Source organism: Cylas formicarius, unplaced genomic scaffold (assembly GCF_029955315.1).
Source record: "Cylas formicarius isolate icCylForm1 unplaced genomic scaffold, icCylForm1.1 PGA_scaffold_4__25_contigs__length_36172078, whole genome shotgun sequence".
NCBI lineage: Eukaryota > Metazoa > Arthropoda > Insecta > Coleoptera > Brentidae > Cylas > Cylas formicarius.
This window is the reverse complement of record NW_026844334.1, coordinates 19,037,901-19,052,444: the sequence shown is the minus strand read 5'-3', so window position 1 is coordinate 19,052,444 and position 14,544 is coordinate 19,037,901. Positions and strand designations below refer to the sequence as shown.

Here is a 14,544-nt window from a genome sequence, read left to right as displayed (position 1 = left end):
AAAACATTCGATTGCTCCCAAACCCGTGCGGCAGTATTCCGGAAATGTCCGAAGCGGCTCGGATCCGTGGGACAAGAAACTCATGTGGTAAAGTGAAGCTTCCCGCACGCTGTGTATAAGTGGGTATTTTAAAGAATGGAATAGAAAAATAATGTTAAAGTGATATTTTATTTCTACCAATCTTCTTCTTTACCACAACTGTGTTAAAATTTGAATGATTCAATTCACAAAAGTAAAATATTAAACAATATTCAATAGAGGTATTTATAAGTAAAACAAAGACTAATGAAAACAGTTTGTATTATTTTTTTAAAACCTTTCCAACTCCATCGGTAATCCTTCAGTAGGTTTGTGATACCTAACAACAAAAACATTTTGTTTTTTTATAAGCGATAGAAATGAAAATTCTTATTATTGGTCAATTGCACTGCCTTGTATAATAAATCAGATATATTTTGATTTACCCACAATATGTGTCCTGAATGTTAAAAGAAAAAGATTCTAAAACTGAAAACCTCCCATGGGAACAGACTGATCAGAACTGAACTGATATTGCTGATGGTTCCCATCTATTGAGGGGGCCACATTGGTGTCTTCCTCCTCAGTGCCAAAGAAATGTTCAATTATGTCAAAAGCTTTTTGGTAAATTTCCATGTTTTCATGAGATTGGAGAAACTCAATTTTGTCCAACCCTAAAAAAAATTGGATGATTTACCTGGGCTTTTTTTTGTAAATCTGTATAAGGAAACAAATTTACCGTAACAATCCTCAATTAGCATAGTATAAGGATTGGTGATCCCATGAGCTTTTGCCTCTTGTTCACCAAGTCTGAGTATATTTTCAAGGCCATTGAGGGCAACCTGTAAAATTTTCACGTCCATGACCGTAAGTAGGTCACACAGTGGGCCAATACAACCCTGGGCCACTAAGTATCTAAAAAATTAAGCATATAGGTAGGTATAGTAGGGACACTTTTTGACTCAAATTTCTGTTATTTTAATTCCAAATACTTAGCCATAAGTTAATAAATAAAATTAATTCATGTTGATCGAATATATACAACTCATACCTGATTTGATCTGGGGTCCCTCCACTAGTGGCATTGGTTATGGCCCAAGCTGCTTCTTTCCTCGTTTTAAATTCTGCCTTACTCAAAATATCTATTAAAACAGGAAATATGTTGGCATCTATAACTGCCTGCAATATTTTTGATTAAATATATTTTTTAATTCAGGGTGTCAATGGGAACGACTTACCTGAATCTGTGTTCTGTTTCCTGCTGTAATATTGCTGATTGTCCAGCATGCTTCCTTTCTAACTGACTCTTTAGCAGAAGATAATAAGTGAAGTAAACATGGTAGAGCAGAACAGTTGAGGATTACTTGAGTCTGAACATCATCCCCGGTAACTATATTGCCCACAGCTCTTAAAGCAGCAGAGACAACATTAGGTTGCTGAGACATAAGAAGTTCAACAAGTCTTCTACATACTCCTGCATCTATAACAACCTAAAAAAATATAGTTTTTCTATATAACATTTGGTTAGTTTGGTAATATGTATTGATGTAATGATACAATTGCAGCCCAAATAATTTAAATACCACATAATACAGGACTTATTGTTGTCTGAATAAAACAATTGACTACCTGTATCTTCTCATTTGGACCATCAGATAAATAACTCAAAGCCCAACAGGCATCTGATAAAACGTCTCCATCTGTGTGGAAAAGCAATCGAGCCAGAACAGGAAGGCACGGGGAGACTTTAGAAAAATTTGGGGGTGGATTTTTTCCTCGGCATAGATTTGATAGGGCCCATACTGCATTCCGAATCATAGTCAGCCTCACAGATTTTTCTAACAGTCTAAATATAAAAAAATTACTTTGCATAAATTTCAATAAATTATTATTATACATACTGCAACAAAGGTACTAATATACCAGAATCAAGAACATGGTCTCTGCATTCAGGAGAGTCTCCAGCTATATTTCCAAGAGCCCAAACCGCTTGTTCCTAAAAAGTAATTTCCAACCATATGGTCCTATTTTAGATAGAATAAAGTACACAAACCTGCACATCTTCAAACTGACTTGCTAGAAGAGCAATAAATATAGGAACTGCTCCAGCTTCAATAACTATTCTAGTTTGTTGGGAAGTCCCGGATGCAATATTGGTTAATGCCCAAGCAGCTTCAAACTAAAAGTTATTGTGCTATAACCATAATAACTTAACAGTAATTTTTTAAACTACTTTAAGGAAACCTAAAGGTCAAAATCATACAGTAAGACAAACATTTAAAAAAGATTCACAACAGAAATATAAAATTCTAGGTAACTGATCAATATTACATTAATAAGATTTACACAGCTTTGCTTACCTGCAAAGTACAATTTGTAGTATTTTGCAAAAATTCTACAAATCTGGGTACAATACCAGTCTGAATAACCTCATCTATCGGCGGATTAGGCTCATGGCTCAACAATTTTCTAAACTTTTGTGTGGCAGATAATTGTAACTCTGGATCATTACTGTATAAATCCTCAACCATTTCTTGGGATATACCTGTTGTAACTGGGGAAGACATATCCCCTTCAATCTAAAAAGTTACAGATTTTATAATAAAACACATTATAACATTCTAAACAAAACAAAACTAGATTGGCACCTGTAGAGGATCATCGTCTGATAGTATCTGATTAACATTTACGTTTCTTCGTTTACTTAATTGTTGGTCTCGTTTTTGCTTTCTCAACTGTATCCCTTCCTCCTCTCTTCTCCTTCTTAATTCTACACTGTCTAAAGCAGTATTCTTGTATCGATGTTTGTGACCCGATCCAGACATCTGTAAATTTATTGCAGTTGATGATTTTTAGGCACAATGGAAAGCCATAAAAAGGGTAAAACTATTGGTTAATAAGACCAAAATTTTAAGTTTAATAAGTGTATTTTCCGTAAAGCAGTTACTAAATAACACCAAAAAACAAAAACTTACGGTTTCCAATGAATTATAATATGGATTTTTTTTTCAAAAATACATTACTTTAATAAAGAAATGTCCATCTGCAAATGTCACAGAATGTTAATAATGTCAAATGAATCACTTAAATTTTGCATGGAATGAGGGAAAGAAAGCGAACAGCGTGTTACGAGCCACAAATGACATTTGCCTATTACCGGCATCTGCAGAGAATGTTACAATACATGAAAATTTTAAAATATTGGTGCATTACTTAACAATAATAAAAAGAAACCTTAAGATCTTATTTAGCGACTGTCAATCAATATTCTCTGAACAAGAATAAATTCTTCACAGGATTTGGATATAATAACTCCGAGTCTCTTACGGTACATGTAAATCTATAAAACAAGATTCTTTAGTAATCCAACACTAAACAAAATTATATCATACGACCATAACCGAACTTACCAAATATTAAACTATCGATCAATTGACGCCATTATTTTTTTTATGTGTAGATGTAGAACGGCTTCATTGTTTTCTTGGACTGATCAACAGTTTGATCTAACTCAGATTCTTAGATGGTTCAGGTAGGAACCTGGAGAAAGTCAAAAAGATTTAGATAAATTTCAACTTGAAACATTATTTGATAAATATATATGTCGGGAATGGGCGAATGATCCTAGTAATTTTAAGCACTTTTGTACTGCTGCTGTGGTATTTATTTTATTTAAGTCATTTTTAGGTTGACAAAATTGTTGGAAAAAAAGTACACAGTTGCGTTTGAATTTCGCTTAGTTGATAAATAATAACATGGACCATCTTCCCAACGAAATTTGGCTAAATATTTTTCAATATTTGGAAACATGGGATATCATCAATTTTTGTCAAACATTTCAACAAGTGTCCTATTTTTTAAGAGACAAAGACATTGTAAGGTAATTTTGACGTAAAAAAATCTTTTTGGTAATTAAAGTGAGTAAAAATGACATTACTCAATAGAATTACATTTTGTAGAGATTTTAACATTGGAAGTTATTTTAAATTCTACAATGTTAATTTATACAATTATATTGCACAAAATGTGGGGTATGAGCATATAAAATCACTAAACATTAATAGACTCTATTGGATATCTTTAGATGATGCGAGGAAATTGATTAAACTTCTCCCAAAACTGGAAGAATTGTATGCTCTTGATACCAGATTAAGTGTTCGAGAAAAAGATTTGAAACTCTATAGCAAGGCAAGTAAAATATTTTCCTAAAGTTATTTCATGATATAATGTTGACGTGATATATGGCTTGGATCTTTATTTCAGTTAAAGAGACTTGCTATTTCAACCGAAGCTAGACAATTTACAGCTCTACCTTCCATGTACAGCAACAACTTATTTTTATTGAAAAAGTTGTGCTTAAAAATCATTATTAAAAAGCGAGACTTTCACGAGATATATTCTTTTTTTAATGAATTAATAGGATTAGAGGAACTTTGGGTAAGCTTATCTTACTAATAATTACAGTTACAAAAATTCATTGCTATATTTTTAGATTTATGATTCAGATGACAGTATTTCGCAACCTATAAAATATGATTATATTGTATTCAATCTAAAATTTTTAAAAAAATTAGTAATAAAAACTAAGTTGAATGTTCCCTTTTTGGATTATAAACCTTTTGGCCTGGCAAAAGTTTTTGAAACGAGAAGATTTAAATCAATAACTATGTGTTATGGTAGAGAGTGAACATTCAGTCAGGTATCTTATTAAATTTTCATTTTTAGTGAAATGTCCATCTGCCCAAATTATTCCCTTGCGTGATGTGTCAATTTTTGAACCCTATGAAACTGAACTGGAACATGCATGGGATGTTTTGCAAAAGTTTCATTGTGAACTGCCATGTGGGGTAAAAAATTCAGAAGTATGTTTTTTGCTTCCTTCACATTAACTTCTTTTGGTTGAACCTTCGCTTAGATATATGTTTTAGACTATCTATTTGACTAAAAAAATTCGTGATATACAATTTGAAGAGCTGAATTTTTTTCATAACAAGTGTTTCTGTAATCCAATTTTTATAAAAGCAACAATTGATATTTTAAAATCAGAAAATTGTGAAAATTTGAAAAAACTTAGTTTGAAGTCTTGTGTTTTACAATGTAAGTATGTTCATAATAAATGAGATGGATATGTCCCAATAAAATTACACCTAGGTCGAAAAGACACAAAAGAACAGTCAATCCAAAGTTTGACAAACAGAAAGTATCCATTTGAAGATGTTGTGTTAAATTGCAAATATTTAACTGAATTGGAAATCATGTGTTGCCAAAAGTAAGTGAATTTTATAAATGAGTATAAATTTATTGACATGTACTTGTTTATAAGCTGTAACATTACCATTCTTTGGGGTTTTCCTTTAATAAGCAAGTTTACTAGATTGGAAAAGTTAACAATGGAAATTCCAGTGCATCTTGATGGAAAATTCTTAAATGATGTAAGTTTTTTGATTTTGGAGTTCGAATGTTGAATGAATATTTGTTGCAGATTTTTGCAAATTGTTCAGAACTGAAATCTTTAAAACTTGTAAGTATGGGTTCAAACGAGAACCTTAATGTCAATGTATATGAGTCATTAAAAAATGCCAAGAAGATAAGAGATTTTTGGTAAGTTAGTATTGGTTAAAATATTTTTTAAATATGTATTCCACATAAATGTAATTAACAAAATGGTAATTTGTGGCGGGTATAAAATCTGTAAATCGAAATGGCAATGTTTAAATATTGTTAAATATTTTTAGTTACGAAAATATTCACATCAACCTTGACAAATTATTTTTGGCTTTGGGACAGATACCTCATGGTACCTTGCAAAGAATCTTTATCAAATGTGAGTGTGCAGATATCCACTCCCTGTCATTTCTAAAGGACTTTTTGGAATATAATGATCAACTGTTATTCCTATTCATCTCTATCTTTCAAAATACAGTTGTTGGAAACAGTAGAATACAAGAGCTTTTAAACAAGTGTAAACAAGGAAGTCACGCAAAGATTTATTTTGCCAAAAAAGATGAGTCTCTATATGTAGGTGGTTGGCCGATTCCTGAAGCTCACAAGGATTTGCTTTATTTTGATACAAATGTGTCTGTGATAAATTTTTTAGATTTCAGATGATTAATGTTTAACATTTATTTTTCAAATGTTTCTATTTATTTACCATGGAACTGTGTTCGTTTCTATTAAATTTTTGAAATGTGTTTTATTATCTTTATCCGCTACTTTCTATGCCCCCAATTCAGTGCACACATCTGCAGTAATCAAGCAAAATTAGTTGTTAAGAAACATTTATTTTAGAATTACAAATAATTCACTGAATTCTTATTAAACATGAGAAGTTATCCATGATGGCAATCATTCTGACGCCTACAACAAATCCATAAATAAAATATTGGTAATCTAAAGTAAAACAATACAGGACTTACAGTTGGATCGCAGTCTGCACAATGCCATGAATAACCTCTTCTTTTTGGAGTCTTCTTTAAAGGTGGATCCAGACATGAAAAATGATACAGTTTCTGGCATTCGTCGCACCTTAAAAATATTAATTGAAAGTGCATAAGAAATAGAATGTAAAATCAAAGCCTTACTTGACAGAATCTGCATTAGATCCATTTTCCCGACACACGTCGCAAGAATTTAACGCCATATTTCTATTAGTCTTTACATTTGGCAGACCGGAATCTTTTCTGATTATCGGTATAACGCTAACTTCTGAAGATAAGCTAGAAAAATTAACTCCAGTTTATTGACAAACACACAGAGCTGGATATTACCGAGGGCTTCGGCTTTTTCTGGTCTTGCGCAGTTCGGCGTTTACATTTGAACTGTGAGTAGTTACGGCAGGAATAATTTTTGGCGGTGGCGGAGGAGGTGCATTATCATCAGCTTCATTTGGCACATAAAAGCATTGAGGGTTAGATTCAGAAGCTACTTCGCCAGCTGGTAATGGTATGGGTTTTATCTATGAAAAGCGCTTGTACGTGAAATTGCTAACAAGAAGTTAACCAAATAAAACCTTTATGGTGATCCGGGGATGAGGCAGCGCTTCTTCCATGTCCAAACTTTTCTTCTTCCTTTTTCGTTTATGTTCTTTGCCCATTCCTCCCAATTCAGGGCTATATCTGAATAATATCACGAATGTAATAGCTTTTTACCATATATATTTTTATTTCTTTTTATTTTAATAAAAATTAAATTCATACTTATTTTCACAATCTATTGGCAAAAATATATATTTTATTTATAGTTTTTATAGTTTTCAAAATATTGCAAATAAACTTTTTAAAACAGAGCTAACGAAACGAAAGCAGTTGATACTTTCGTAACTTTACTTTCACAATTTCTCCTTTGGCATAATGGGAAGTGCTGCAATCTTAAACATATCAATACTGGAATCCCAAATTTTAAAATTTCTACTAGGTTTTCCAACACATAATCAATTAAGGAACATCTGTGTACTATGTCATTGAATATTACCTATTTCTATGTTTTTCCCGTCTTCTTTTTTTGGCCGACTTATGACTCTCTGTGAAATCGTTTTCCAAGACAACATGAATATCTCCATCGGAGGAAGCTGGTTGTTGCCGCAAAGCATGTGTTCCTTTTTCAGGTGAACTTAAGTCACTATGCAAAGAGATCCTTTGCTCTTTTTTCAGCTTACGAGGAGGACTAGCTTCCATAACGAGTTGTTGCAATTCCAATGGTTTAATTTTTAATTTCGGAGCTGAAGGGGTTTCCGGATCAGAAGCATGTTCGCGGCTATACCGACTACGGCTCCTTCTAGGGGTCTACAAAACACGTAAGTTAATTTGACCATGGTCAATTCCGGACGAGGAAATACATACTTTGACTTCCTCTATTTCAGAGTCTGAACTTTTGTCACATTCTGAACATTGCCACCCATAAAGTTTCGATTTTTTCGGCAACCGTGAAAGAGGGGGATTTAGACAGTTCATGTGATAATAAAGGTGGCATGTGTCACATTTTGCCAACATATGCTGATCATGACGCTGACGACATATTCCACATTCATTCAACATCAATGGGTCTAAAATCAATTTTATTTTTAATGGCATATTTGTGTGGCGGCTTAGTATACCTTGCTGCTTAGCATGACTACTCAAAATTCTCTCAGTCCGACCGCCTGGAATATTTTTAAGCGGAAATCCAACTCCCATCTTTAGAGCAGCAGCTGTAGGCACCATCATGGGCTGAGGGGCCCTAGCTACTGATGGTTTTCCCAAGTCATTTATGTCCGGAAGATTTTTTGTAGGACATGCACTCAGAATTGCAGAATGGTACTTATGAATTGTTGTTTTAAGATCTATATTTTTGGTGGATACTTCACTGCTTTTCTTCAAGACCTATTAAAGAAAATATTTTATTGATTAATATACCTGCTGTGTTAACAATAATATAAATTTATATTTATTTATTATTTCCAAAAGATCATCATACTCTTTGAAAGGTCGATTTTGGTATTTTAGGATTAGGATTCACAATGTGTTTTTAAGTGGTTTTAAAAAAGATAATTAATAAATTAATTAATCAACAAAATTACATATCATAGGGGCATGCTTATGGAAGTGTGCAAGGCGGTCCCTATAATTTCTTAAGTGAGATGGAAAATTCAAAGCAGTCATAACAAAATATGAGAAAAAACAAATAATACGTTTTTGCAAAAACCAATTATTTAATGGCAATAATTACCAATAACAATTGTTTGACATTATATGTGAGTTAGTTTAGGCATGCCCCTGTTAGTAGTTACACCTTGAACGAAAGAAAACAACAATCTTGAGATATGTGTAAGCTCACATTATCATATTTTCCTCTCAATTCTTGCTGTTCGTCTAACAAAAGCTTGTTGTCTTCCACTAGAGTTTCCAATGATTTTTTCATATCCTTGAGACGATCGTTTCTGTCTAAATAGTAAGCAATAAATTCAACTGTGAAAGCAGGAGGAATGTGCCATTTCTTCCGAACATCTACTAGAGCAGTGGTTTGCGCTTCTTGCATTTCCAATGCAATGGTATTAATGCCCATTAATTCTGCTTTGCGTAACAGTTTACGCACTGCAGATGCACTGGTCGTTATTAGTCTCGGCATCTTCTGGGTGGGTACTAAGACAATTTTTGGTAAAGAAAAAAATTATCAAATGTCCATTTATATGCGCTGAAAATTACATCTATTTACCCCATGGTGGTTGCTTCTGTTTTTTGTGTTCCAAATAATGCACTTTCTGTTTTACTAATTTCCTTTGAATTCTAACTTGTTCTGGAGTGTCCATGTGACCCTCACTCTCAAAAAGGATTTTCCTATAGTGGGTTCGAAGCTGTAGCGCCAAATAGTTTCTTTTTCTTCTTTTCACAAGAGTTTTATCAGAATGGAGCTTACAATGCGCATAAAATGGGTCTGCTTGGTCAACTTCTTCTGAATGGGCTTCTGATAAGAATCCTTCCCTCTGAGCACTAAAAATAAGGGAATTCCCTGTATTTTACACATAATGCAAATGCAGCATTGCTCACCATGTAACATGAAAATAAGTTCTACACATTCCTGCATCACAACCTATGCACACACCTGTTCTAGCAAAACGATCATCTGTGCACAAGCTACAACTTTTTGCACCCCATTTGCTATATGGCATCTCAAACAGTGTAACACTAGTTAGTTTATCTACTTCTCCAAATGCCACACCTGCAAAAGATATTGTTACTAATAATTACAAAAGAGAATAAATTTTAAAGAAGGGTTACGAAGAAAATTTATTTTTACCTGGAACATACAATGCACAAATTAAATGAACCCATTTTCCAACATCAGTTTCTTTAAAAATGCCCCCAGAATTTGGACACAATTCACAGATAGGTTCCATGACACCAGCTCTACATGCTTCACAAAACCATGGGGCTGTAGGAGAGAGAGAGTCCGTACTGAAATAATCAAAGCAATTGTAATAATAAATGAATTTTAGTAAATATTTGTACCTTGTCAAACTAGCTGAATCAGAAACACCGTAGCATGCTTCATGGACAGTGACTCCACAGCTATCACATTCAACAATTTCATTTATACCATCACTTTGGTCACCCAAACAACCACAGCAAATTAAAACTTGAGCATCCTTTTCAGTGAGCTAAAAATAGTTTTTAATTACTTGCAAATGGTGGTTAAATAGGGGGAAAGTTTGCAATTGAGGCCTACTACAAAAAAAAAAAATAATTAGGACCTACATTAAGCCTTGACTGAATAGTTGCTTGTTCAATAACATCAGCAATAGAAGAAATCCCATTTGTATTAGGAAGACTTAAGCCTCTTAAAGCTTCTAAGTCTGATCCATCAGATTCTTCACCATTTTCTTCACTATCATTTTCTGAAAATCAATATCAATAAATAACTGCACAAAAACTGGATAAATCAGTCCAAAATTTCTTGTAGTGACTTTCATTTAATGTGATATTCACAACTTACCATTTCCATCACCATGACTATCTAGAGAATCATCATCATCATCACTAACGTCGGGATGGTCTTCGATTCGAAAATCTGAATCGTCACTACTTTCTTCATCAAAATCTAAAACGCAAGCTTGTTCGACAGGCTTTACCCTTCTCTTGTTTGGGTCCCTTTCCACTGCGCAAATACAAAAAGAAAAACATGACAGTGTTAAAAAAAGAAAAAAAAAAAGGCGTTAATTAAGTAATTGTGTAGTGTGTAGACAGTTTAATTGATTTCGTCGGAAATTCCAAGCCATTTTCGATTATGCATTACCAAAAAAATATGTACGCAAGAAACCAAAAAATTCTCAAATATGGTCCAGGAAATGTCGCGTATACCAAAACGAATAAACGTACCAGCGTACACCGAAAATACTTACAACTTCGACTTTTAATCTAGAGGAAAATAAGGTCAACACAAATAAAACATGCTGCAATATCCTAAAGGGTACACGCGGTAAAAAAAAAAGTAACGGTATTTTCGAAACTTTAGACACCACATCAAAATTCCTAAGAAACATACGTACCCTTAATATTATTGCAAATACGTTTTATATTTACTTTAAAAATATAGCGGAAACTGTCGACAACCCTAGCGAGCCGTTTTTTCTTAAAATAATAAGTCGGATCGATTATTGTTTTACATGGCCGCATGAAGTAGATCGAACTTGAGTATGATATATCCGCTGTACTAAAAATAAGAGTCAAATGCCCTTCAAGTTTTCCTGGTGCAGAAAAGATTACCCCGAACCATAGCAAATAAATCAACTTGTCATGCAGAGAGCACTTTATCTATATTGTCTTATAATTCACATAAAAGGGAATTCCTAGTACAGATATTTGAGGTTCACACTTATGATATGCCAACAAAAAATGACATTGAATCTCCTTTTTATAGATTATCAATATGCCAACAAAATTCTAACAATAGGGGCATCAAATGTTTGAACCAATTACTTGGACTTGATCTTACTTTGTGGGACCTGAAATACTAGAACTAAAACTGAAATAGTTCCTTATTAAAAAGTCATATTATACATTAACTGAATTTTTAAACGAACCTCGATGAATGTGAGATTGGATTAGGTCGGCTCTTTAGTGTTGTATTTTCGGTGTTGTTAATTCTTGATACATAATGTAATGTATTGGGGATAATAAATATAATCTAGCTATCTATTGATACACATACCAGAACCCATTTTTATCTCACTTTTCGAAGATATTTTTCTATTTACATTGACATTTTTATCAGTTCTCTTTTAACATAGAAGCTCCAACTAACATAACCTATAACTGAAAATCAAAGAGCGTTATGCCTCAGGAGTACCAAGTGCATAAAATAAAATGTTGCAGAATACATGATGCGCGGATATTAAACTGACAAATTCATGGATTAACGTAAATTTGAACCAAAACAGCTTCCTAAGAACTTCTTTTCAGATTTTGTGTTTATTTTATTTCTTATTTCAAAAGTGTTATCCCTTGTTACAAACCCTTTTATTTTGCGCCTATACCAATTCTATGGATTTTAATTGACAGTGATGTAACGGAAGGTTCGCCTTCTACTGTTATATTTCGTTTTGAAGCGATTTCGTCGACAACAAATTTCTTACAAAGATGTTTATTTAAATTTACAATATCCAGTAGATCCTTTTTTCCAATATCCTTCCGAGATCGATTCTTATTTAAAGTGAGCCAAATGAAATAATTTTTTTTCGAATTTCAAATTCAGATTTTTGCAAACAACCGCCGGAAAATAAGTGTAATTTTAATTTTAAAGAATAAAGCATAGGTACGTCAACCACCTTTCAGTCTACTCGCCCACTCTCGAGAATCTGGATAATAATAGGTACAATACTACGCCTATAGACTACGGCTAAGACCACTACAGCATACCTTGTGTAATGAAGTATTTTAAAAGTGTCCCATTTATTAAAAGCATACGAAATTATTATTTTAAAAACCTTATATTTAGCTAGTCGCCATAGTCCCAAAAAGTTCTTTATTGGAGTATTACTGTGAGGGCTGGCAGTGCTATGAATATCTTAGTTGGCCCACCTTGTATAGGTATGAGTTAAATTTTTCTTTTTTTATTCACTCAGCAGATAAGATTAAATTTTAATTTCCTGAAGCTTTAAGTTAATTTAATCTGTGGAATGAATTAAATATTTAGAGGATGTTTTAGATTTTATTTCTTCTTACCCCCAACTTACTCTGATCGGGGGTTCAAAATCGAGAATTTTGGATCGCAAGTGCCTGTAGTTTATTGCCCAGGCGGAGAAAATCTATATTCACTGTAGGGTCGTAAAACAATAATATTAATATCCGCCTAATAAAAATAAATTGCAATTTTAAATCTACTTTCCGAAGTAAAATGGAACACCGACGAGGCGTCATACCAAAACCAACAAAACGAGTTTAAAGCCGAGACCGAACTTTAATGAAATTCTTCCATCATTTTTCGTAAGGTTTGATAAACTAGGCGACGAGAAAATATTTCTACTTTTTTGGAATATGCAACTTGTCTTTTAGGAGATACCTAATGGGCTCCGTGTGGAATAAAGAGGAACTTTTTAATGCACCGGCAACTTTTACGCGAACTTTACTTAGAATATATAAGCATCATGATTGATTCTGCTTTCAAAACGTTACCTCTATATTTCTTTTTTGCTTACTTTGCATATATCTTGCTACTTCTCATAAATAGGTGTTTTCTTATTATTTGTTTTATAGGACAGTAAAGCATAAGAAGTTTATCAAAGCAAGAAAGCGTTGTACATTATACAGAAAAACTTTTGAGAATATTTGTTACCGGTTAATATTTTCAAAGAGTATAATTTCTAAATTACCAAGTAGATAACTTTAACAAATTTAGTTAGTAATTTTGATTATAGAGGTTTTGTATATTCAGAATGTTTTTTAGCCATTTCTATCTATATAAGGGTGATCCGCAATAAATGCTCCAAAAAGCATACTAAATAAAACTGGTGAACATAGTGTTTGAGACAATTATGCTTTAGTAAAATATCGCTTATCAATGAGCTACAGAGTGTTAATGGTATATTATGCAACAAATTTGATAAACGCCATTTTAGTCACGAGTCTCAGTTGGCACGAGCGGAGCGCAGCGAAACGGGTGCTTACTTAACGAGTGACTGAAAAAGTTTATCAATGTGTTACTGCCGTACTTTTTGTGCTACCATTAGTTTTTGGCTACATTTTTTCAAAACAACAACATCGGTATTATTATTTATGCGAGTTCAATCTAGAAATGCATGTACATGTAGGTATGAAACGTTGTGTCTTGTCCAAAGGAATTCTGTTGACACTTCGATTTAATCGTGCGGTTTATATTCGGCCAATTCGCAGGGCGTGTGACTTATATCCATTTACGATGATATGCATATTCAATGAAAAGATTTAAAACGTCCATTTCCCTCGAATACTTTTATGTTGGCGACATGCCAGGTTTTAAAACTCGGATGCTGAGCACACTTTTAATGTCTTTTTGGCGATAAGTGGTGGCAATCTATTTGCTAAGCTTGTCCTAAGCCTGTAAAATAACCTATTTGAGCGCTTCAACGATTTATTTCGCAGTTCTAACAATATATCACCAGACACCAAATGCGTTTGCTAGACTTGAAAATGTGTACACATTTTCGCGGAAACAAAATTTGTCGGCCAATCTATTGTCAAACAACTAACTTTGTAATATTAAATGCCGACAATTTTGCAAACCTGGAGCTTTTCAACTTTGGGATATTGATCCGTTATTTCGTTTGTTTATTTCAGAGAATTTTTAAATGCTTATTTAGCAAGGAAACGGTAAAGCCACGCTTGAGTCCCATCGTTTGCCGATCGTATTAAAAAAAATGCAAATTGATGTTAAAAGTTAAAAACAAAATTGTGATTGAAAAATATATAAATTCAATTTGTTTTTTAATAGATAGTAACTAAATCTAACTATTTCAGTTCGGATGATTCGCGAAAAACATTAAAAAAAATGCAACAGTTGTATGGATTCACTTTGAAA

At 33.1% G+C, this 14,544-nt stretch overlaps 3 protein-coding genes across 7 annotated transcripts; 1 reads left to right on the top strand and 2 right to left on the bottom strand.

Moving 5' to 3' along the window:
• Positions 1-274: 274 nt before the first annotated feature.
• Positions 275-3,085, bottom strand: LOC132701129 (importin subunit alpha-7). The gene is made up of 10 exons (XM_060668828.1): positions 2,994-3,085; positions 2,667-2,843; positions 2,379-2,597; positions 2,072-2,197; positions 1,920-2,014; positions 1,648-1,864; positions 1,257-1,508; positions 1,070-1,197; positions 758-933; positions 275-692 (listed from the first exon to the last, which is right to left on the bottom strand). The coding sequence occupies exons 2-10, from the start codon at positions 2,841-2,843 to the stop codon at positions 502-504; spliced, it is 1,581 nt and encodes a 526-aa protein (XP_060524811.1). The 5' UTR covers positions 2,994-3,085; the 3' UTR covers positions 275-501.
• Positions 3,086-3,706: 621 nt separating this feature from the next.
• Positions 3,707-6,271, top strand: LOC132700528 (uncharacterized). Of its 2 annotated transcripts, XM_060667908.1 has the most exons (11): positions 3,831-3,898; positions 3,978-4,049; positions 4,103-4,206; positions 4,282-4,455; positions 4,511-4,694; positions 4,744-4,880; positions 4,947-5,115; positions 5,170-5,287; positions 5,342-5,450; positions 5,501-5,619; positions 5,754-6,271. In XM_060667908.1, exons 2-11 carry the CDS (start codon positions 4,013-4,015, stop codon positions 6,124-6,126), a joined length of 1,524 nt encoding a protein of 507 aa, XP_060523891.1. In that variant the 5' UTR covers positions 3,831-3,898; positions 3,978-4,012; the 3' UTR covers positions 6,127-6,271. The 2 variants fall into 2 exon arrangements, with proteins under 2 accessions (XP_060523890.1, XP_060523891.1); XM_060667907.1 differs by having other exon boundaries at positions 3,707-3,898; positions 3,978-4,206.
• A 13-nt stretch (positions 6,272-6,284) lies between these two features.
• Positions 6,285-14,387, bottom strand: LOC132700527 (PHD finger protein 14). 4 transcript variants are annotated; one of them, XM_060667904.1, is made up of 16 exons: positions 11,573-14,387; positions 11,039-11,514; positions 10,486-10,647; positions 10,248-10,387; positions 10,002-10,150; positions 9,790-9,947; positions 9,540-9,711; positions 9,208-9,482; positions 8,830-9,134; positions 7,857-8,375; positions 7,489-7,799; positions 7,028-7,133; positions 6,786-6,973; positions 6,600-6,734; positions 6,435-6,543; positions 6,285-6,375 (listed from the first exon to the last, which is right to left on the bottom strand). In XM_060667904.1, the coding sequence occupies exons 2-16, from the start codon at positions 11,163-11,165 to the stop codon at positions 6,364-6,366; spliced, it is 2,868 nt and encodes a 955-aa protein (XP_060523887.1). In that variant the 5' UTR covers positions 11,166-11,514; positions 11,573-14,387; the 3' UTR covers positions 6,285-6,363. The 4 variants fall into 4 exon arrangements, with proteins under 4 accessions (XP_060523887.1, XP_060523888.1, XP_060523886.1 ...); XM_060667905.1 differs by having other exon boundaries at positions 7,857-8,059; positions 8,111-8,375; positions 11,039-14,386; XM_060667903.1 differs by having other exon boundaries at positions 11,039-14,387.
• Positions 14,388-14,544: the final 157 nt, after the last annotated feature.